A 22,582-nucleotide genomic window follows, 5' to 3' on the forward strand; every position below is an offset into this window, starting at 1 on the left:
TGCATCCAAGCCACCTTTAAAGGGGCCCTATTACTCGAGTCTGAATGTGAATATGTAAGGAAAGAATGCACTATACTGGACCTCAAAGACCAGTGTGAGGAGTGTCACGTGCTCCTTCTAGTTAGTTCACGCTGGACTTACAAACATTTCGAAATATCTGCAGCTGTCAATACATCATTCTAGTGAACACTTCTAGCTCGTAAATCGCATTCTTTGAAAACCATTACAAATCGAATTATGCTATGGTTCACTGCTTCAACACCTACTCAATCGCGGGGAGATTTACCTTAGTCGGCCTCATAGATAGTTAGCAGTCACAGTTTTCATACAATAGCATGAAAGGTACTGCCTCTGAACCCTTTTGAGCAGCCTCACCAGGTTCACCAAAACCACTGCGAAAATTGCCTTGCAGCATCCACATTTCTGCCTGCTAGGATAATTTGAAGTTTCATTGATCACACAAAAGTAGGTTAATGGCAGACTAGAAATGATTGCGTTTAGTTTCTTCAGCTAATTTGGGGTTTACCTTCGTGAAAATTGCAAAAAAATCATAAGCCGTTTTTGTATATATCCTACATCTTAATAACTTCAGCTTATTAAAACGCGAAAGAAAGCAACGTGGGCACATCAGCTTCGCTGGATGCATTCAAGTTACCAAAGAATCAGTGGGCCGCCATATTTTCCTTTTGGTTTTGATAACTTCGAAGCGGTTATTAAGTGCTCCAAAAGCAAGACATGCTGTGTTTAACCTCACCAATCACCCGTGTGGTGTTTCTTTTTGAGCCGTTGAATTCGTGGGAAACGTACGAACTGCCCCAAGCACGCACACACTCCGACACATTGAACACAAGAAAGCTGCTATGCTCGATTCGGTGGGTGTCCTTGGCGAAAACCTAAGTGCTATAACGAGGTGTGAAGTGAACTATTGCGGGATTTGGTGTAGGGGTGTAAGGGGTTGTGGCAGCTGAATAGATTAATTGTAATGTGATGGGAAGCCTGTTTCAGTAGGGGACAAGTTTTCCCGCAACAGGTGCAAATATAGCAAAACAGTGTCACGACAGAGTCCGTGCGGTCCGTTCATGAACTTTATCGTGAGCTCGACATTGACAACCCGGGAAACATCGCCGTTTCCTACGACAGTTCATGGATGACCCGCAGACACACGTCCCACATTGGCGTCGCGACCGTGATTGAAATTTTTACGGGGCTCGTGCTGGACTACGTAGTGCTCAGCAATTTCTGTGCCGGCTGTGAGCATGCGCCAGACAAAAACGATCCCGCCTACCAGTCCTGGAAGGAAAGCCACGTGTGTCAGAAAAACACAAACAAGAAGGCAGGGGAGATGGAGGTGCAGGCAGCACTCATTCTTTTTGAGCGGTCGTTCGTGAAGTATGAGCTGAGGTACACTACAATCTTGTGTGACAGGGATTGCCGCACGTACCTCGCTCTTTCGGAAGCCGGTGTTTACGGCTACATAAAAATCGTAAAATAAGACTGCATCGACCATGTCGAGAAGCGCATGGGAACTAACCTGCGTACACTAAGGTCGAAAAGTGGTGGCGGAAAAGGACGGCTGACAGGAGAGCTGATCACCAAGTTGAGCCGTTATTACGGCTGGGCTCTAAAATCGCACAAGGGCAATGTGGAGGAGACTCAGAAGGCGGTGATGGCAACATACCACCATGTGACCTCGAACGACACTGTTTCTGATCACAGGCTGTGCCCTACTGGCCCGGATTCGTGGTGCCGCCAAAATGCTGCTGTTGCAAAGGGAGAGCCCACGCCAAAACACCGCTACAACTTACCACCTCACGTGTGCAAAGCCCTGCGGCCAGTGTACGAGCGCCTCTCGGACAGGAAACTGCTCGAGCGTTGCCAGAGGGGACAAACGCAGAACAACAACGAGAGCTTGCACTCCATGACATGGGCCCTAGCCCCGAAGGAGCGCCATGCGTCCCTCTTTACTGTGGAAGCTGCCGTGGCTGAAGCTGTGAGGAGATTCAACGGAGGCAACGAGAGGACATCTGCTGGGATCCTCAAGGAGCTGAACCTGACTCCTGGCCAGAAAAGTGCCAGACGGACGGCCGAAAAGGACAGGCGCCGGGCAGCTGAATCGGCTCGAAAGCGAGCAGCGGCTGAAAATGTCCAGCGAGCGGTGAAAAAGCGGCACACCAATGCTGGAAAGCAGACAGACTATATATCCCTGGAGGCTACTAACTCGCAACCATTATGAATATGTACATACTAATTGCTGTTGTCAATTAAATCTCATGTTATTGGTTTTTTGCCATTTCCTCAAAACACAAATTTTGGACTCCACTCAGTTTTAAGGCCTCAATATCTCTGCATGTATGGCAGGTACAGCTATATTTTTTTTTTTCCACCAGGAAGCTAAATATGCATACTCTGCACTAATGGGAACAGATTTCTGAAAATGATCTTTGATAATTACTTATTTTGCATTTCATCCTCTACCACTAATGGCCACCATCTGAACACCGATTTTCAATGAGCTGTAAAACTGCTACTAAAGCCAAGTTGAGAAAAGTGCTCCCATTAGTTCATTGCTTATGCATTTGACTACCCAATCATGCGTTAATAAACATTTTTTATGGACCACTTTTTTTTTAATTTAGGCCTTAAAAAATGGTGGCTAATTAGTAATTATCCAAACTAATTGACTTATGCAAAAACTGATTGGATATTTGAAATCAGCCCAAAAAACTGTACAAGAGTGCATAGTTTCAGCAAAATTGGACAAGAAATAAAAAAATAGGTTTTGTGAGGAGCCTGGATGAGGAACACGGTCAAAAGCTTTTGGAAAGTAAAAAAAAATGGCGTCAGCTTGGGATCTACTATCAGTTGAATGAATGTCATGAATGAAACGTACGAGGTACCTACCACAAGAATATGCTCAGCGAAATCCGCGTTGGTATTTATATATAATGTTATGATACTCCAGGTAGTTGATAATTTGTGTGTGTAATATTTGTTCGAGGAGTTTACAAATGTTGCTGGTTAACAAAATAGGACGATAGTTTAGGGGTGAAGACCGTTTTCCAGATTTGAAGATTGGAATTACTTTTGCAATTCACCAGTCGTGGGGGATGCAACTCGATGATAAGGATTGGGAAAAAAGAGCACACACTACGGGGCAAATGCTAGCTGATCCCTAGCAGGCAAATCCCTAGCAAGCTAGGGAACCAAGTTGGAATAAGCATCTGCCATCAGGAATCCCCACCAGCCTTGTCTGATCAGTGCGGATGCAGCGCAGAATAGCGCTACCACAATTATTGGCCACGAGGGCCAACACTGGCGAGGCCGGCGCTGCGATCGTTTTTACGTCACTTGCAGGATCCCCGTTCCTACCTTGCTGCATTGTTGGCTTGCCGCGCATGACATTTCGTTTAGGACCCGCTTTGTAAGTGCATTTCCGTGCTAATTTTCGGCGTTTGAAGTTGATTACCAGTGCGTGAAGCGTAGTTTGACCTCAGGGGGGCTTTATAACCGTGGCAGGCTGCCCGCAAACAACTTGAGCGTGATGGCGTATGCGGACGTATGCGACCGAACCCGGTGTAAGTGAACGCTGCGGCTCGTTCCCCCGATCAGCATTTAGCTCGGCTACGACGATCACCGAGCTAAATTTGTAGATTTCGGTTGTCGTTCTAAAGAAATAGGTGAAGGAGGAAATCATGAAGCGTTTACTGCTAGCAGAAACGCCCCGCACACACATCCGCCGTGCCTGCAGCCTGCCAGCGGCTTGAACCGACGCAGGTAGCGACAGCATCACATTGTTGCCGCTTTTTAAAATCACACTGATCGCGGAAAAAGAGGTCCACATTCGGGAAAGTGGATGTTAGTGTGGTGAAAAATTGTGCTGCCTAGTGTCAGCTGTGATTTTCAAGGCGATGTTCAATTATCTGCCGCGATCTGCGGCGACCGCGCCGCCGGCCCGTTCGCGCACGGTGCGGTGAGCGGCCGAAGGGTGGCTATGGCGACCGGCCGCGGATGTCCGGCCCCGCACCGCCAGCCCATTCGCACACGGTGGGGCGAGCGGCCGAAGGGTGGCGATACCTGCGCGCAAAAATCAGCCGAGGCCGTGGCAGGTATCTTGATCATCGATGGCTTAAATGCAGCCACCACGCACGGATACAAACTTCCACATACGAGAAAAGGGGTGACAGTGTGGTGAAAAGTTGTGTTAGGGACTGTCATTCGCGACTGTAACGATAGCGGCGATGAAATATCTGCCGCGACGCTAAGCCTAAAGTTCCCAACATCGGACTCGGCGCATCCAAAACCGGCGGCGAGTTTAGCTGTTGGAGATGACCCTCTTCTAAAACTCCTCGTGCGCAAGCATGTTGCTTTGGGTTCCACGAACTTCTTGGGGGGCCTCCAACGCTTGGTTCCCCTATTCTTAAAGTCCCCATTACCCCACGACGAGTTTCGCCTCGTACGCAACCATGCCTTTTGGGAGCAATCGTGAGTTCTCGTACTTGATGCTAGAGAAAGGCGCAGGCTCATTGTAAACAGACAAAATCCCGTGTTGCAGAGGTCTTAATTAACAGAGCCAAGTCTAAACCCGCTCGAAGGCGTTAAAAACTCGCGTCAATACCATTCGTTTATTGCGGACAAGTTGTCCCGAAAAGTAAGCATATCAGCAGTACAGAGTACTAGTGATCGTTAATCAAATCAGGGCATGAATATAAAAAAAAACATAGGAGGGGAAATAGGCACTGCCTATGCCAAAGTGCAGATCGTACCAGCACTTTTAAGCATGTGCAGGGAAGCAATCCGCTCACCGGTCTCACGTAGTCATTCCTTTACCACGCAATGCGCGCAGTGCGCGTGGCGAGATCGCAACTGAGCGGCACGTTTCTGTCGCTGTTGCAAGGTCTATTTTCTTGCACACACAGTGACGTACATGTCACGTCGCAAGTATTTCATAATACTTTTCTAGGCACCCACTGTATCGTCCTTGGCATTAGCTGGCTGCGTATGAGCTGTGGGTGGCGATGGTAGCCATTACCCAGCCGCGGCGGTGCCATCGGGAACAAGCGAGCCGTTGATTGCTTGCCCGAATTATCTGGTGGGTAGACAACTTCCTTCTGTAATTTGCTACAAAGCCGTGAGGAAAGGGCACACGGTGGCCACAACAAAAAACGTGCGGTCACATAAGCACAGGAAATGTGTTCTAGCAGACGACAGCATAACCCGGCGTCCTACAAGTGACGTTACTCGTAGGTGGCGCCACGGTCAGGGGTGAGACAGCTGAATCAGATTTGGGAGCAGTTTTTGGAGCAGCGAAATCTCGATTTTGGAGCAGAAGAACCTTGATTTGGAGCAGACATTCACTATGTCACCTTAGGAGCCTAAAAATCAAATCTTTGGCAACTCGAGGGGAAGGGGGGGAGTGCACTTTTTAATGGGTTTTGAACGTACATAACACTGAAACAGCCTTTCAATGAAGTTTTTCCTATTAGAGTATCACAAGGCACGAACTGTACTATCTTTTTACAAGCCATTTATAAATTCTTGGGCTCTATGCATAGATAGCATGGAGTGCCGTTGAAAACATCGAATCGAAAAACTAAGCAATCGTAAGGCATTTTCATTATCATGTGAACGCTGAAATTATTATTTTTGTAATCCCAGACTCAGCTTTACACACAATTGTAGAGGCATGGCAAAAGTTGCGCAAAGCGAGGTGACAATCTTCGCACCCCACCAGCCCTCCCATTTCAATCCCCATGGTGCGCATTCACTACGATCGCAATTTGAATAACGTTGGTATGTTTAGCCAGCTCCCTCTTGGCATTAAATTTCACTTCAGATAGATAAACCATTATTACTAGCGTGCAATAATAGCCCGTCCCGCTATCAGCCACTGCTTGAACATTTTGCGGCGATGTAGCCTGCGCCGCGCCACTTCTGCAGCGTCGATCGTCCCATTTCCGCCACTCGCAAGCTTGCTGTCAAAGGCAGCAATAACTCAGCGTTTTATTATAACACCGCAATGAGTCTGAAATTTCACTTCAAGCACGCACCGCGCCTCTCACTCGAGGCCGAAACACGGCGAATTCACGGGCCCCACGTTCTTTTTGATGAACTCCCGTTCGAGTCACGCAACTTCCCTCAACAGATCAAACGACTAAATGAAAACCCAGCCACCCCCATAACCAAAACCAGAGTAGAAATCGGCACAGAGCACTCTGCCTGAACAACGAGCAACTGCTTCAGCTGCTTCGCCCAGCGGCCATGTTTTCCAATATTCACCACACCAAGATGGCAGCGCCCAGTAATGTCGTTCTGGAGATACGGTGCTCCGAAAATTGCCGTCTTTTCGTCAATTTTCACCAGTAGTTTGTCGCCTGAGTACACATACGTATTTTTTCTACAGGACTTTGCAATTGCTTCCAATGGGAAAACTTTAAAAAACTCAGAATATAACATGTGCAACCCGACATGGTGACCTTCGAAAAAACTATCTTCGGGACAATTTTATGCGTTTTTTTTATTGAATGGTCAATCAATTAAACCTTTACAAACAGGATCACCTTGGGGGTGCTGGAAAATTATGCCGTCAGTAAGCATTTTCCCCCACTGAAACTGGCGGGAGCGTTAAAATCCTTGGCTCTCAGACTGTTTTGGAGCAGTTTGGCGCAATTTTTCCAATTTTCGAGCTTTTGGAGCAGCCTGGCGCAGGAAAGCAGGTTTGTATCAAAAGTGCGCAATATGCGCAGCTGTCTCACCAATGCACGGTATGTCCTCGGGGCCAATACCCTCTTCACACTCATAACAGATCGAAAGTAAGCAAAATCTGGCACTTGCCAGTCAGATTGGCAGTCTCGTACTATTTCCCAAGATTTTTACAGCTATGTTGGCACTGCTCCTTACGTAGTACCACAAGTCACCCACATACCCAACCATACTGGCCACTCACTCCAAGCCATCTGTCCGCGTTTACATTTTCTTTTACTGTACAGTATCAGACTGGAGCAACCTTTCTTATTGCATCGCAACCATAACGTGCCCGTTTTGGGGAGACTTAAAGGGACCCTGCAACACTTCCGATAAATGCGTTCACTCTCTCCTTTGCATCTGAAAGCACTGCGAAAGCTATAGCTATCGCCAGCACAGAGCGGCACTGCAGGATTTGCTTGTGCACCGAGTGATCTGCTTGTCACAGCAGATACGCATTCCGTTTCTGCTTTGCTTTTGTGGCCCTCTTTCTAAAGTGGCCATCAAATGTGTTCATTGCTGCAGCTGAAAGAAAGCTGGCCAACAGCTGCTACACCAGGGGTCGACGAACGCCAAGACCGGGAAAGAAGAAAAATCTTTTGAGCAATTTTCTGAGTTATTTGATTGGCACAGAGCGGTTCAGTTACTTTGCGTCCCCCTCATCTAAGTACTGATCATGTTGGCTGACTGCATTCTGCAAGCATTTAAAGGGACAGACAACCGATTTTTGTCGAGTATATATTCTCTATCCCAAATGAAAGAGCATCACTTAAAGCACCTTGACGAGAAGCGGTTTTGCTGATAACGCGCTCTAGAACTTTTTACATCGAAATTTTTAGATCTACGAGCCGTATGTGTCCCTCCCAAAACTAATTCTGGCAACCATGACATAGAGTAGCTCGGCAACATACTTTTGTCTGTATCCGAAATGAAAAACGATATTTAAAAACTTGTCCCCAGCTAAAAAAGTTTGAATTGCAGGCTTTTCTGTTCCTTTATGTGTTTTTTTAATGCAACGGTCTATTTTGCACGAATGTGCCATCTGTTGGGATAGACGATAGGTAGAATCTGGCTTCACGTTGTGGAGGTGCGCGGCCGCTGGATGAGAGCGCACTCAAGGTGCGGCCTGCTGCGTCACCCGGAATTCAACGGGTGAGGGCGTGAGTGGGGTGTTTACGTTTGCCGCCACTTGACTCCCTCGCGGCGCTAGCGTTCGGGGACCGGTTTCGGGACGGGGCGGCGCTTGCGCCGACTGAGAGACACAGCCAGCGCACGGGTTTTAAAGATCTGTACTTCCTGGGCTACTCAACCGCGAAAACTGTCTGTCCATATGTATGTATGTCTGTCAGTCTGTCGCCGCGACTGAGGCAGCCAGAAGTTAAAATAATTTTTGAATGAGATATAGGCAATACATTTTAAATCTAACAAATCTAAAAAGATGCTCCATATTCAACAACATTGATAAAAAAGATAATATTCAACAAAAAGATAGTAACCGCCGGTTAGCTTTGTCTGAAAACGTCTCAACCACAGCACGTACACCGCGTTGCACAGTTTAAAGCCGCAAGTTGATTAGTTACAGTTCAAGCGGCAGGTATTTGGCGGGACTTTATTCGTCAGAAATTTAAAAAACGTCACATTTTCTTGGGAAAGGTGGTGTCGACGAACGATAGAGCGACGAATATTTGCCGGCGACAGAATAAAGCTTGCCTTAAAGACACTTCTATTGCAAAAACAAGTTGGCCGGGCAGAATGCGCACCTCATAAAACGGGGACACGCGATAGGATGGTTGAAAATGATTTGAAGACTAGACATTTTGCTATGCGTGTCTTTTGATACTTTTATACTGGCTCGATCATGTCTTCCCGCGCATAGAGATTTGGGTTGTTTCATTTTCGCAGGCACGACAACGCCATCCAACACGCTACCGAAAACTTGATTACAGATGTTGTATAGAAAGAAAAATAAATGCGCCGTGCTGTGTTCAAGAGACAGTGCGTACGGTCCACTCTCCTAGCTGCTAAGCATTTTTTAAACTTTGCGATGAGAACTAGCCCTAGGTAAATTTCCTCCGTTATTTCATCGCCGATTTAAACCCATATGCATTTATCCCTGAAGCTAACGGCCGGGCTCCTGGAGCAGCACCAGTATATGCTCAAATTAGCTCGCTCTAAAGACGTTGCGGTAGTTTTGCTGTGAACATACTGCGCGTCAATTCGAATTAATTTTCATAGCGTAGGAAAATTTTCACATAGGTTATTATTACGTCAGCTGTCTTTTTTGAGTACCCAAGCATAATCTCTACGTAATTCAAGAAGTGTATCTGCACAAAAAATGCGTAATTCACGCAGTTCACACAATTAATAATAATGATATTCTAGATGTAGATTGTTGGTTTAAAATAACAAAGAAAAGAAAAAAAAAAAGTGAAATGGAAAAGCGGTGTTTGAATGCTTACGCATTAGCTTGCCGAAGCTTGCCGAAAAATTAGCTTGCCGAAGCTCGGCAAATATTTGTTTTAAGGGGGGAGGCTGGTCTTAGACAAAACTTTTTTATTGTTCGAGCTATTGAGATGAAAACTTCCAAACAGTTGTATTTCAGCATTCTGATTTCAAATATCAATTTAGATTTTGGATATCGCAAATAGTTCTAATTTCATACAGATTTCATTGTTAAAAGCCTATCCCCAATTAAAAAAAATATCTGCTTTAATGATGCTTCTAAACTGCACTCCATTGCATTGCTTAGCAACCAGGGAGTGCAATAAAAGTATTCCCATGCTTCTAGCCTTCCTACAACCAATTGTATGAGGGTTCAAACTTCGTTGTTTGAACAAACTTCGTTGTATGAGGACGAAGTTTGTTCAAACTTTGTTGTTTGAACCCTCATACAATTGGTTGTAGGAAGGCTAGAAGCATGGGAATACTTTTATTGCACTCCCTGGTTGCTAAGCAATGCAATGGAGTGCAGTTTAGAAGCATCATTAAAGCAGATTTTTTTTTTAATTGGGGATAGGCTTTTAACAATGAAATCTGTATGAAATTAGAACTACTTGCGATATCCAAAATCTAAATTGATATTTGAAATCAGAATGCTGAAATACATCTGTTTGGAAGTTTTCATCTTAATAGCTTGAAAAATAAAAAAGTTTGTCTAAGACCAGCCTCCCCCCTTAATTTTTTGCTGACCCGGACATCCCGTCTGCTCTCCTTAATTTTTTTTCGAGGCTACAGAGAACAAGTATAAATATCAGGTAGAAACTGGAATCGCTTTTCATTTAACTGTAGATACATATTGTCAAAAAAAGGGCCGACATAGCTATGATAGTAGTATAACTTCATAACTAAAGAGCGTGTAATCAAGTCACATATGCCGTGAAATTATTATGAATTGTGGCGTTTTATTCAGTGCACGAGGAAAAGCCTACTTAAAAGTTGGTTATGTCTTAAACATTGAGAAGTGTTGGCACTCATAAATAACAAGCGCCGTCACAAACATTGTTTCTGTTTGTCCGGAATTTTAATATATCCTCTGCAGTCGCATCTTGCAGTCAAAACGTAAATCGTGAGGTCACAAAGAGCATTCCAGGCGATGTAAGACACGACACAGCAATGCGAGACAGAAAGCACACTATCAACGCGTAATGCTGCTGCTGAGAACGGTATTTAACTTCCATCTTGACCAAATGAAGCTCGGCCGCCGCTAATCGTGTTTGTCTTTTAACAGGCGTAACATTAGTGCTGGTAAATGCCTTATGTAGAGCGTGGAACGCCGATGATAAGCCCACACTTCGAAATAAGCGGCCCGTAAGCCGGCGTCCCGCGGGCCGCAACCAGTCCCGGAAAGGTGGCGCCGCGGTGGCAGTATTTGGCTCTAGGCGCACTCACACCGCTTTGGAGGCACGCGGCAGGCTGCACGTCAGTGCGCCTTTCATCCAGCGGCCGTGGGAGGTGGGAAGTTCGATTCTCCCCGAAATCAAATATTTTGCCAGAACAAACGCCCCTGACTCAGGCAGAATCGTCAAAGCTCCTTCGCTGGGTCTGTTTACTGAACGCTGCCGTTGATTCTGGGCATGAAGGCTCAGCTGGCCACACTGAGAGCAACCCAGCAACAGCGGGCGGCGTGTCTTTAAAATTTTCAAAATAATGTTTAGAAATACATATACACTTTAACCTTGCTTAAATACTTGTGTTAAAAGGTTTTCAATACGTAAATAAATGTTTCAGCAGTTGCAGCAGCTGCCAGGTTTGCAGGTCACGTGACAGGGACACATATTGTAGTGTCAAGTTTCAACACTACGAACCGCCACCCTTCCGATTTCAGGAAGTTTGCTGCCAAATTAAAATTATTTCCGCCAATTTGTTTAAAAATTGCTCGTGGTTACCGGGCTATGCAAAACGCTGGCTTTCATATGAGCTAGAGAACATATACGCAACAAAAATCGGTTGTCTGTCCCTTTAAGATATCGAAAAACGTTTCTCAAGCGTTGCAGGGTCCCTTTAAAATCGCACCTGCAATGTTGGCCTGTGACAACACCAACTGTAAGTCTACGTACCTCCTCAATCCTGTTATGTATTATCCCTTTCTAGGTGGTCTTAAAAGTAGCCAAATAGCCTTGAATACTCAACTTGACAATAGTTGTAATCACCTAAAATAACTTGAAATTCCTTAAAGTTTACTCGGAATTACATTTAATTTACCAGTAACTACTTGGCAGGACTTGAAATAGATTGGAGTTCATTTTGAATCACACATTCCCTGATTTGTAAGGAAGGATTTATGATGACTATGACGATGCTTGTGTGCACTTTATTTGTTAAAGGGACACTGAAGTGAATTTGTCAAGCTCCCATTTTTGCTTGCACTGCGTAGACTCGCTCAAATTAACACACTTTTCATCGTTTATCCGGTTGACAAGCCAGTAATTATTTAGAAAGCTCGAAAGAAGACAAACTACCACGCGCGGTCTGCGGCGGCCGCACCAACTAAACGCGGTGCCAACAGGAGGAGGTGCACCGTGACTGGACGATGCTCATGATTAGCATTCATTTCGGTTTCGGTTCTATAAAACAACATGCTTGACATTTGACGTTATCTGATGGGCATTCTTGATATCTCAGTAATCGTCATAGTGCTTCTGCCATGTTGTCGGCTGTAAAATGCATAAGATAAGCCGCCCTGGACGGCTTGGAATCGTAGAAATCACTAGCCGAGGCCTACGCAGTGGATGAACGCCCTCCGCGTCCCCGCAGATGCTCAAATGCCATGCGCTTTTCCCCCCTTTTTGGAGCTTGCCTCACTCATGCCTGTATCGTAAAAAGCGTGTTCGCACCAGGCCAAGGGTCCGTTGATTCTGGCCTGTGTCCACTGCCCGCAAGCAGTCGGTGCTTATCATCTTATGGCAACAGCACGCCAACGAGAACTCGCTAGCGCGCCAGTGCCAGCCTGGGCGCGTTCTGTGAACTAGTTCGTGGAGCAATGAACGTTGCGGCCCAAAAAAAGGTGAACTCAGTATAGAAAACATCGGCGGAAAACGAAAAAGTTAACTTATAAAAAAAAAAGCTTGTACCCGCGGGGATTCGAACTTGTAACTTGCAAAACACTTGCACTGACATACCTAGCGCTACAAACCACTCGGCCACGGGCGAGCGCTGCCGACCTTGGAAATACGAGGTATATAATGTATAACCAGTTTACACTTTTATTTACCGTATTTACTCGCATAATCCTCGCACTTTTTTTTCGGAAAAGTCAATGCAAAGTTAGAGGTGCGAGAATTATGCGGGGAAAAAAATCCGGTGCACAGTGTTGCCAATTTGCCTTGTGCCAATCCCGCTAAATGTAGCGGTCGTTTTTTGTATATGTAAGCTCAGTGTTGCCAACAGCAGCTATTTCTTTTTATTTTATTATTTACAACGTAAACAGTCTCCCGTCGATCACGAAATTGCCGTCTTTGCTTTCTGGCGCGCGCCCTATCTCGTCGCCGTATGTGCGTGCCCTACTCCAGTAACGCACGTTGAAGTCGGTGACGCCAAAGTGCCTGCCTGCGGCACGGTTGCCGTGTTCGATCGCGTACTCTTGCGCTTTTAATTTGAAAGCGGCAGTGTAGCTGGCGTTCCTCCCCATGGCGAAGCGGCACCAAGCACAAAACAAAGAGACCAAAAAGTTCTCAAAATGGCAGCGAGCTATCCACCACTGACGCAAGTGACTCACTGACTGCTGCCGCTCAACGACGGGACCACGACGGCGACACGACAAGACAGCGGGCTGCGTGAGCGAACACCGTCTAGTTGCGCGCACGCGAAACATGCGCGAAACCGGCTCAAGGACAGTGTGAGTAGCGTGTTAGGGCGCCTGTTAGGGAGTAGCCATGCAGGTTGTTATGGCGCCTGGATGGCCTTGGATACACAGCGCTCTCCGCCGAACGGAGAGGCGGCGGGGGAGGGCGCGCGTTGGAGAGCGCGTGCACCATGCGGGTTTCGCGAGCAGGCAACTTTTGCAGCTGCAAAGTTGGGGGTGTGAGGATTATGCGAGAAACCAAAAAATCCAAGTTTTGGTGGCTCACATTAGGGGTGCGAGGATTACGCGAGTGCGAGGATTACGCGAGTAAATACGGTAGTTTCAGCATTCCAAGCAGCTTAGGTGACTATTTGTTGTATTGCACTCGTGCAGTAAGCGTCCCCCAAATTCCCACAATATCTCATGTCTAGCAATTGTATTTCTATTTCTTAGACGGAAAAGCATTCGCAGATGCGTAGTCGTGCTGCCGACCGCTGCGCTCGTTCACCCAGCACAAAAAAGCGTTTCCTGCTCCCTAGTTTTACGCTGTAAGGTAAAAGTTCCAGTTGATTTCATTTCCTTAGAACCTATATTGGCTTTGCTGGCTTCTCCCGCCTTCAAGTGGCCTTAGATTTTCCTGCTAGCGCACCAGTCAGCGAAGCGTCGCATGTGCGCTTGTGCAGCGCTTGTGTGGAGCGACCTTGACTTGGAGCTTGATACAGTGTACAAGCTAACAAAGTAAAGAAAGGCACATTCTTCCATTCACAAACGTGTCGTAGCTTTGTTTCAACTGAGCGACCGAATTGCGACGACACGTCGGCGGCCGGCGGACTAAAACGCTGGGCCGACCGACTCTGCCGGAAGGTCGGTGAGCCGTGCAGTAGCTCTGTCAAGCCAAGTCATCTCCTGCTGACGTCACACGAAAACGCCACAGAAAATGGGTGAAGATGCAGCGAGGAGGACAGTATTTTTTAATTAATTTTTCTACTAAATAAATTTGCGGATACGCACTCAGAGTGGTCGAAACATGGCCTGTGGACTTCGAATTACAATTTGCGCTAGTAATCCCGCAATGTTTACAAATCACTTCAGTGTCCCTTTAAGAGGCCAGATAGGTGCATGTATTGTAGAACCTCAGCAACATAGTTGAAGAATGATTTGCTTTACAGTGTGACCGCAAGCATGGAAAAAAAATACCCACGAAGAATCCGGGGTGAGCAGCGGAGCCTCACCTGAGGTGGCCGACGTGCATCTGCTTGGCGATGTTTGGGGACGAGAAGTCCACAACGACCCGCTTTCTGGGCCCCGTCTGAGGCGGGGGCAGCACGCCCTCTGTGAGGATGCGGCGGACGGACGCCGCCACGTAGGCCGGGCTCAGGGTCACGTTGATGAAGCCGGGGCCCGCCAGCGAGGCCTCGCCAACCACCGCACTGGGCGGAAGCTCCGCCAGGATCCGCTGGGCCACCGCCATGGGCGGCAGGGGCTTCCCAGCCTTTTTCAGGGCCTGCACCGGGGAAGAGGCCACTCCCCAATCTGAGCATTTGTTGCAACAGCAGAGCGGCTCAAGCTCGAGCTGGATCCGGTGGCGCTCACGGTAGAACCTCGTTACTGGAGGCTATGAGAGACGCTCGAAAATGGTTTGGTTTCCTATGTTCGATTGATTGATTGATTGTGGGGTGTAACGTGCCGATGCAACGCAAGCGATGAGGCACGCCGTAGTGGAGGGCTCCGGATTAATTTTGATCACCTGGGGATCTTTAGCATGTGCCGAAATCTCGTACACACGGGCATTTTTGCTTTTCGCCTCCATCAGAAAAGCGGCCGCCGCGGCCGGGAATCGAACCCGCGACCTCGTGCTTAGCAGCGCAACGTCTTAGCCACTGAGCCACCGCGGCGGGTGGTTTCCTATGTTCACCAAGTTAGCAGCACTGCATACAACAGACATGGTTACAAGAGACACTCTGTTACTGAGGGCCACTTTTTGGGGTCCCTTGAGCGAATTTTTCACTATTTAGAAGACTCGATAAAAGGGGGGCCGTATATGAAGGACGTTGTGGAAAACTGCCCCAAAGATGAAGCTTGGGCCTGCATCCAAGAGACTGCAGAGGTTCCAGAAACTTTTGAGGAGTTTGTGTCTGCAGATGTAGACCTTGTGTGTTCAAGGAGCCTACAGATCATGTGATCCGCACGCAAGTAAATGGTGGGAAAAAATTGCGCTAAAAGGACGGGACAACAGAAGACGTCCCATTATTTTAGCGCAATTTTATTCCGATCATGGCAGACCAACTAGCCCGTCAGAGTGCTTTGATGAAGTAAATGGTGCCCTAGAGGATGAACCAGAGGAGTAGGATGACGAGGGTATTGTAGGACACAAAGTGTAGGCAGTTAAAACTGACAATTGTCTAAGAGCAGTTTAACGGTATTGCGAGAACAGGGACACTTGCAAAGTGAAGTGCTTTGCCTACAAAAGTTGGGAAGGAAGCTAATACAATCTGCAGTCCCTAAAACTACTTATTAAAGGGGCCCTGAAAGGTGTTTTGAGTACACCAAACGAACTAGCACAATCATTTGATTGGGTCGTCAACGTCAGCTGTGCCAAGTATTACTCTTTTACATGCAGCGGAAAGCTCTCCCTTTTGTTGCAAAGTCTGTTGCCTTTTTCTCGCCCTTCCCTGCGTGTTTTTGGACGCCGCCATCTTCACATGTCTACGTCATCGATTCCCAGATGTTCGCCACGAGGTAGACATCCTGCTATTGGGCGGCATTTTCACGCACTTCTGGCAAAGAGATGTGTCGTCTGCTCAGCGTCGACTCGCCGGCTGATCTGCCAGCGGAGTGCCGGAGTGCTTGGACATTTTACGACAAACGAAACTAGTGTAAACAAACGCTTAACCGTGTGTACTAAATGCAACATGGCCATAAAACAACATGGATATTATCTTATATGAGTACGTACCATAAAGAAAGCGTCGAAGCCCCGTGGCACTTCTTTCGTGCAATCGCAGAGAACGCCCTGAGCCGAATGCCTGGGTTCGACGCATACATTTTATTCAACTTCAATACAATCCAGAGATGCGCTTTGAACGAACACAACGTCACAACATGCGTTGCAAGTCTGAACCGTGATTGACAGACGATCGGTTGCTTCCTCCTGCCCGTCGTAAATTCAGCACTCACCTCGCGCCCAGTTTGCGGGGACGAACAGCAAGTCACTTAACTCTGGCGCGCAAGCCGAGAAGGCTTTTAGCCAGGCACACTGCACATACCCCATGCGAGGCTGAGTCGTGCGTCGCTTGAGAAAGATAATCCAGACCATGGGAAGCACTATCCACCCGCAGAAGTACAGTCGCGTGCGATTTGAAGGTAATCGCACGAGCTTCGACCGATAAAGACGATAACGCCCCCGCGCGGCCTTTTTCGGAGCGACTGGGACCTAGTTTATGCATTCTCCTCTCTCTCGGTTGCTGTTCCTTCAAGCAGTGATCACTCCCGCGGCTAGCAAACCACCCTTTCCGCTTTGTGGTGATCTTGTGTGGTTGCAATCACGTGTGGGTTTTTTTTCTTGGTTATCGTGAGCAACGATAGCACGCATTGTTATAAATGTCCAGTATTTCCCGAGAATGCGGTTCTGCGCACACTTTCGAGAACTGCTATAAAATACGACAAGTGGGACGTCGTCGCTGAGTGGGCGATAAAAACAGAGGAAGGGGTTATTCGTTTTGCTGCTGGAGTGATGGCTGCTGGAATATACAGCGACCGAGGGAGAGAAGAATGCGTAAACCAGGAACCAGGCAGACTAAAACAACCCGCGTGGGGGCGTTATCGTCGTGGTTGGCCGACGCTCGCGCGATTACCTTTAAATCGCACACGACTGTACAACGTCGCATTTCATCACGAAACAAACGCGTCCACAACACAGGAGGCGATGTACACACACACAGCTTCGGTCGCTGCCTTGGCTTAGCTGCAAGCTTCGTTCGGACAGTCAGCAGTTACGATGATACAGAGCTGCGTGAGTGCGACGTGCTAACCACGTGACGTATTTAAAAACACAGGGGCAAAGAACTTGGTTCATCGGAAGCAAAAAATATTTCCTCCATCTCGCGCTACTTGTCACCATGTTGTGCCTCACGTACACACGCTATTTTGCTGCTAATAGAGAGTTTTAGTACAGCGTTTGTTGCCTTTGCATACGCTAAACGCTAAATTTTTCCGTCCCATTACGTAAACACCGCGAGAGGAGTTTTAGTAGAGCGTCTCATCAGTTTTGCGTAGCGACACGCTAACGCATACGGCGCCATCTGTCGAATGTTTTGCGAAATGACTCGCCGGCTGATCTTCTAGCGGAGTGCCGGAGTGCTTGGACATTTTACAACTATCCAAACAAGTGCAAACAAACGCTTTCCCGTCAGTGTTGAATGCAACACATGGGTGCAGCTAGTGAGAACACGGGTGCTCTCTGCTAGAGTGCGGCGTTGGTTTGCGCTGCGCCTTCCCATTCATCGCCACTGATAAAGCTATCCGATCCTGCGCGTTTTGTGCACACGTTCTGTGTTGGTTTAAAATGTCTTTTTCACATGCCGCCGGTAGGAATTACCACCGCCGCAAAATAAGACCCGGCACCAGCGGGGCCACATCTAAGACGGCTTTTTGGATAAACAGTGCGCGGTGCATCAAAGGGAACGAGTGCATGACTCTCCCCGTGCGGCTGCGAGTTCGCCGCCGATAGCAACTGCAGCAACGTACACCGCGAAAGGGCAAGGCCAGGCCGCACACATGCGGCCAGGTCTTTCGTTCGCTTTTCCAGCGTTGAGCGGAGCGCGGGATCCATGTCCATGGTGTCAACAAAGACGAAAAAGCCAAAAGAGCTTGCCCGTAGCAGACGGCAGTCTGAGGAGTGCGATAGCGGAAGTACGTCACCGCTGAGGAGCCCAGCATCACGGGAGGGAAGGCTCACGCGCCGTCAACAGCGAAGAAAAAGTTGAAAGGAGGAGGAAATACGGCGCGACGATAATGCGCGGTTTTTGATTTACGATTCCTCAGCTAATACTCATCGCTTTAACAAAATTCTTGCAGGACGAGATTGCTAATACATTGCTTTATTTGGTTACATGTACATCCATGCATCGGCAGAAGGTATTTCAGGACCCCTTTAAGCGATAGTGAGAATTTTTTTGTCGACCTGTCTGAATACACTTTGATACTGATTTATAAAAGAGTGGTTATGTTCGACTCCCCACAGACTTTAGAATTTTTGGTTACAAGTGACCTTGGTTACAGGCACGTTTCCCGGGTCCCTTGAGGTTTCACTGTACCACGAAAAAATACCGAGCGCACGTACGCGTCCGCCTTGTGAGGAGCGCCCAGTGTCATCCAGGCTTGCACGTGAGTTTGCGCCCCGCGAGGAGCTTGCAAACAAGAAAACAGTTCACGTGCATCCGCACCTAAAGTGGGGAGCACAGGACAGCTCACACTACAGGCGCCGAGTTCACAAAGTCGGTTGCCGCGGGTTCTACCGCGTGCTAATGCGGTTCGCTTTGGGAGAGATGGGAAAGCCTGCGCACAAAATGATCCTGGCCTGCCAGTCATGGGGAACTTTCGGCGGCAACTTCAGAAATCCCTGCGAGGTGCAACAGCCGGGTCTCCGACGAAGGGAGAGGGGGCTCTGCTGCTTCTCCAGCCTGGCACCACCACTGCAAGCTAAGCCCATTGCTTTTAACAACAGCTATAAAATGCAGCAGGGCTGTACTTTTGTCCCCTTCCCAACCCTGTCAAAGTGAAAAATGCCAAAGCCAACAAGGGCAACAGTTTCTGATTCGGACATCCCTTTGGGAATCCACTACACGGGCTAGTTTTTTGGCAGTGTGCTATGTGCACGCATTATGCTACGAGAGAGAATCTTGGGTTCACCACGTGCACCCAACATGTTTGCAGAGATGGCAAAATATTGAAAGATATTAGCAGACTTCTCATAATGCTAATGAATCAGGACGTGTATTCACCGATGCAGGCAGAATTAACTGCATTTATCAACTTCTATTCAACTTGAAATTTCACACAAAGGCACACGCACCAAAAACACTCGTCATCATCAAATGCTTTGCTGATGTTCACCAAGAAAGGGTTCCACTCACCTGCGACAGTGGCATCGCCGCGTTGCACTGGTAGTCCCCAAACTTCTCGTTGGTGCTGGGCAGCACAGGCACAAGGGGATCTTCCACATCGGGAAAAGCAGCACGGACGGCCTGGACAAACAGCTTCAACAGGGCGTCCCGGGGACTCTCCATGTACTTCTGGCCCTTGGCCTCTTCCTCGCCCACACTCTGCAGGGGGACGTCAAACTTGAGAAACCCAATGGAAGGCACATCCAGCGAAACATCCTTTGGCAACAAAGATGGAAGGCAGTGCAATCCCAACTCCCTGCAACTTACCAGTTTTCCACGTTCGTGTGCCTTTCTGTCGTCCCCTTCAATTGGCGCTACTGTCCACGACTATCACAGGGTGTAAACCGGGCTAATGCGCAGATATTGCATTTCACTATCCTCTTTCATACGTGCGCTGCACGAGCGTTCCGAAGGCCTTTGAGTCGAATGCCATTTGACTCAAATGACACCTACGAGCTGTTACACGACGTTTTTCAAAAGCTTTCGGTTGAAATGCCATTTGAGTCAAAGGAGCACCACCAATGACCTTTGAGGTTTTCAAAGGCCTTCAAAACGCGGACGGTCGTGCTATCTGTCGCAGCTTCTGCATTCTGTAAATACAATTACTGACGAGTAAAACTTGGTGTTTAAAGTGCACGATCTTCACAATTTTTCACTTGTTTTTGTTTTCTATCACTCGCTCTATGATTACAAGTTAACTTGGTACTCTAACACCAGCGATGTGGAAAAAAGAAAAAAAATCAACTGGCAGTTACTGCACATTTTGTGCGCGCTTGTAGACACTTATGAATTGTATCACTGTGATACAACTGTGATTCCACTGCCGGCTCGTTTCTGTTGTCTGCTTGCGCGTTGTTGCGGCCGGGGGATGTCAGTCATCACATTCACCCCCCTGTCCGAGAGGTTTGTTTGGGGCAAACAAAACTCGGCACAGAATGTTAGCACGGCCGCGATGATACGTATGGCACTGAAGCACATTCTGTCGTGTCACGTTCTAGCACCACCACAAGAGTACTGTCCGAAACAGTCTCTAACCCAATGGAAGGGAAACCAACAAAAGGAACAGCATTTGCCACTCTTCTAAAACCACTCCATAGAATACATTGCCTACTTAAAAAGTCGGACAAAGGTGCCCTCTTCCGTGCCTACTCTGTCAGTGGCTGGGAAATGTACGGGTTGATCGGCACGAGCAGTCGGTAATAGTGCCGGAGGGAGTTAGAGGAAATGCCACACACCTGCAACTTCGTCGTTGGGTGCGTGTGGCATTTTGACTATTTGGATGGTTTTCTGTTCTCGACGCTGGGTGAGAGGTGTACGACCAGATCGATGGCAACACGCCGAGATGCTTCGATCTCCACCACGATCTCCCGTGGCTACTCGGTGTTTAGGCGCAGCCCTCTGACAGATGTGACACAACTTTATGAAGCGTGCAGTGTCAGCTTGCATCCCAGGCCAGTAGAAGTTCTTGAAGACGCGCTCCATGGTTCGCTTGATACCCCTGTGACTGCCGAGGGTTCCTTGATGGGCCTTTCCAAGACGATGCCTCGTAGTTCCTGTGGGACGACGAGTTGCTTTCTTCCTTTTCCGAAGGGCAACTTATGCCGCTGATAAAGAATACCAGTAGTCTTCACGAACTCGATGACCGCTGCATTGACTGTCATCTTTCTAGCGACCTCGTTGAAAAACTTTCGGAGCGAAGGGTCTTGCTGCTGTAGCGCACATAAGTCAGCAGGGGTGATATTAGAGGTGCTGTCTGCAATGGCAGGTACCTGCGGCGTTTTTCTTGGAGTCTCGCTTTTTGCTGTGATAGCGCAACTGTGTGACTTCGACCCTGCTACAGCTGGCGAAGACGACAAGTTCTGACCACGCTGGTCTTCTGGGACGCTGCCTGCTGCAAGGGCCATGATTGCTATTATCGGGTTCCTTTCGTGAGACGCCTTGCGTCTCTTTCCGCAGTTATACTCTGGCGGAGCCTGGCGTCCTTGAAACTTGGTCAGCGCTTCCATCTCAAAGGAATTTGGCCAGACAATGAGCTTGCTGCTTGACCCTCGTTCTCTGGCAGGTTTGCGCCAGCTTCAGCCTGCTGTCCCGAGATTGCGGCCCCTCAAGCAGAAGGCATTCTTCTTGCTGGGCTGGCTGGAACCCGGAGACGTCGACTTCGTCCAACAGACTGCTGGCCGATGGCCCCGCTTATTACATAACAAGCAGTAAGGCCTCGTCTTACGATCCTGCTGGTCAGGAGGCCTGTCGACTTCAGGCTGCCTGCCCCTCTCGTCTTCTTGCCAAGTTGGTGAGACCTTGCGCTTCAAGGTAGTGGTCGGCGGTTTCGACCAGCTGGTCCAGGTTTTTGTAGCCCCTATCTTTGAGAAAAATGGCTAGCTTCTCGTGACAGTGGTTGAGGATTTGCTCGGCCACCATTCTGTCTCGAAGCGCGGCGTACGTCTGCTCCATTTTGGCCAGCTCCTGCCAATGGTCAAAGTAGCCGAGTAGGCGGCCCGCAAATTGACGGCCTGTCTCCGAGTTCTGTGGCTCGGACTCCCTAAACTTGTACCTGCAGCCCTCCTCGGTGTACCTGAACCTCTGTAGCAGGGTCTGCTTTAGTTTAGGGTAATCCATGGCATCATCAGAAGACATGCAACCAACGGCACTGAGAGCTTCACCAGTCAAGCACAAGTGTAGGGACAGCGCCGCCTTGTCTGAGGGACACCCGTGACTGGTTGCCACCCTCTCAAAACGCTGGATGTATGCGTCAAGCTCATCACGATCCTCGTTAAAGGCAGGAAGGAACTTATGAGGGCTGTGGACGCCTTGTGTTGCATTAGGCGCAGTGTCGCCTCCCACGTCGTGAGAACTCTGCGACCCTTCCTGAAGCCGCAGCTTAAGTTCTACCAGGGCCCATTCCACCTCAATGCGCGCTCTGGTCTCGGACTCTGTCTTCTGGGCTCGTATTGCCGCTTCTTTGGCCGCCTCGCGTTCAGTTACGTGCTGGTCCCTTTCTTTCGTGCGTTCCTCATCGATCCATTTTTTTAGAGCTGGACCGGACAGTCCTAACTCCTTCCCGATGGACATCAACTTTTCTAGATCCATCCTCGCTTGCCGCATCCACTTGCCTGCGTAGTCTCAAGATGGAATAAGAGCACGCAGTCCTGTCGCGGACGCCAGAAATTGTGAGGCCGCGTGTTAAGCAGATGGGCATGTGGCCCGCGGAGGAGGATCGAGGACAAGTGATGTCAGTATTTGAGAACCACTTCTTCTGCGGACATACAAACACTCGAGAAATGCACTAGGAGCCTGAATGGCAACAAAATGCAGCACACGCGCAACGCGGAGGAAAAAAACTAACAAAAGCCCGAACCAAAGTTCGAGCGGAGGGAAAAAAGGAGGCGATACGCTCACG

General features: G+C 48.3%; 1 protein-coding gene across 2 annotated transcripts in view; it reads right to left on the reverse strand.

The window, feature by feature from the left end:
- Argrs (arginine--tRNA ligase-like protein) overlaps positions 1 to 22,582 on the reverse strand; it is a 56,358-nt gene that overhangs the window by 32,235 nt on the left and 1,541 nt on the right. For both annotated transcript variants that reach the window (XM_077702116.1, XM_077702117.1), the window contains exons 3-4: positions 19,156 to 19,344; positions 14,254 to 14,525 (exon numbers count right to left, since the gene is read on the reverse strand). In XM_077702116.1, the coding sequence (XP_077558242.1) occupies positions 14,254 to 14,525; positions 19,156 to 19,344 (461 nt within the window). The remainder of the gene's footprint in view (positions 1 to 14,253; positions 14,526 to 19,155; positions 19,345 to 22,582) is intronic.

Source organism: Haemaphysalis longicornis, unplaced genomic scaffold (genome assembly GCF_048455015.1).
Source record: "Haemaphysalis longicornis isolate Haplotype H1 unplaced genomic scaffold, Haemaphysalis longicornis Haplotype H1 scaffold_3, whole genome shotgun sequence".
Classification (NCBI taxonomy): domain Eukaryota; kingdom Metazoa; phylum Arthropoda; class Arachnida; order Ixodida; family Ixodidae; genus Haemaphysalis; species Haemaphysalis longicornis.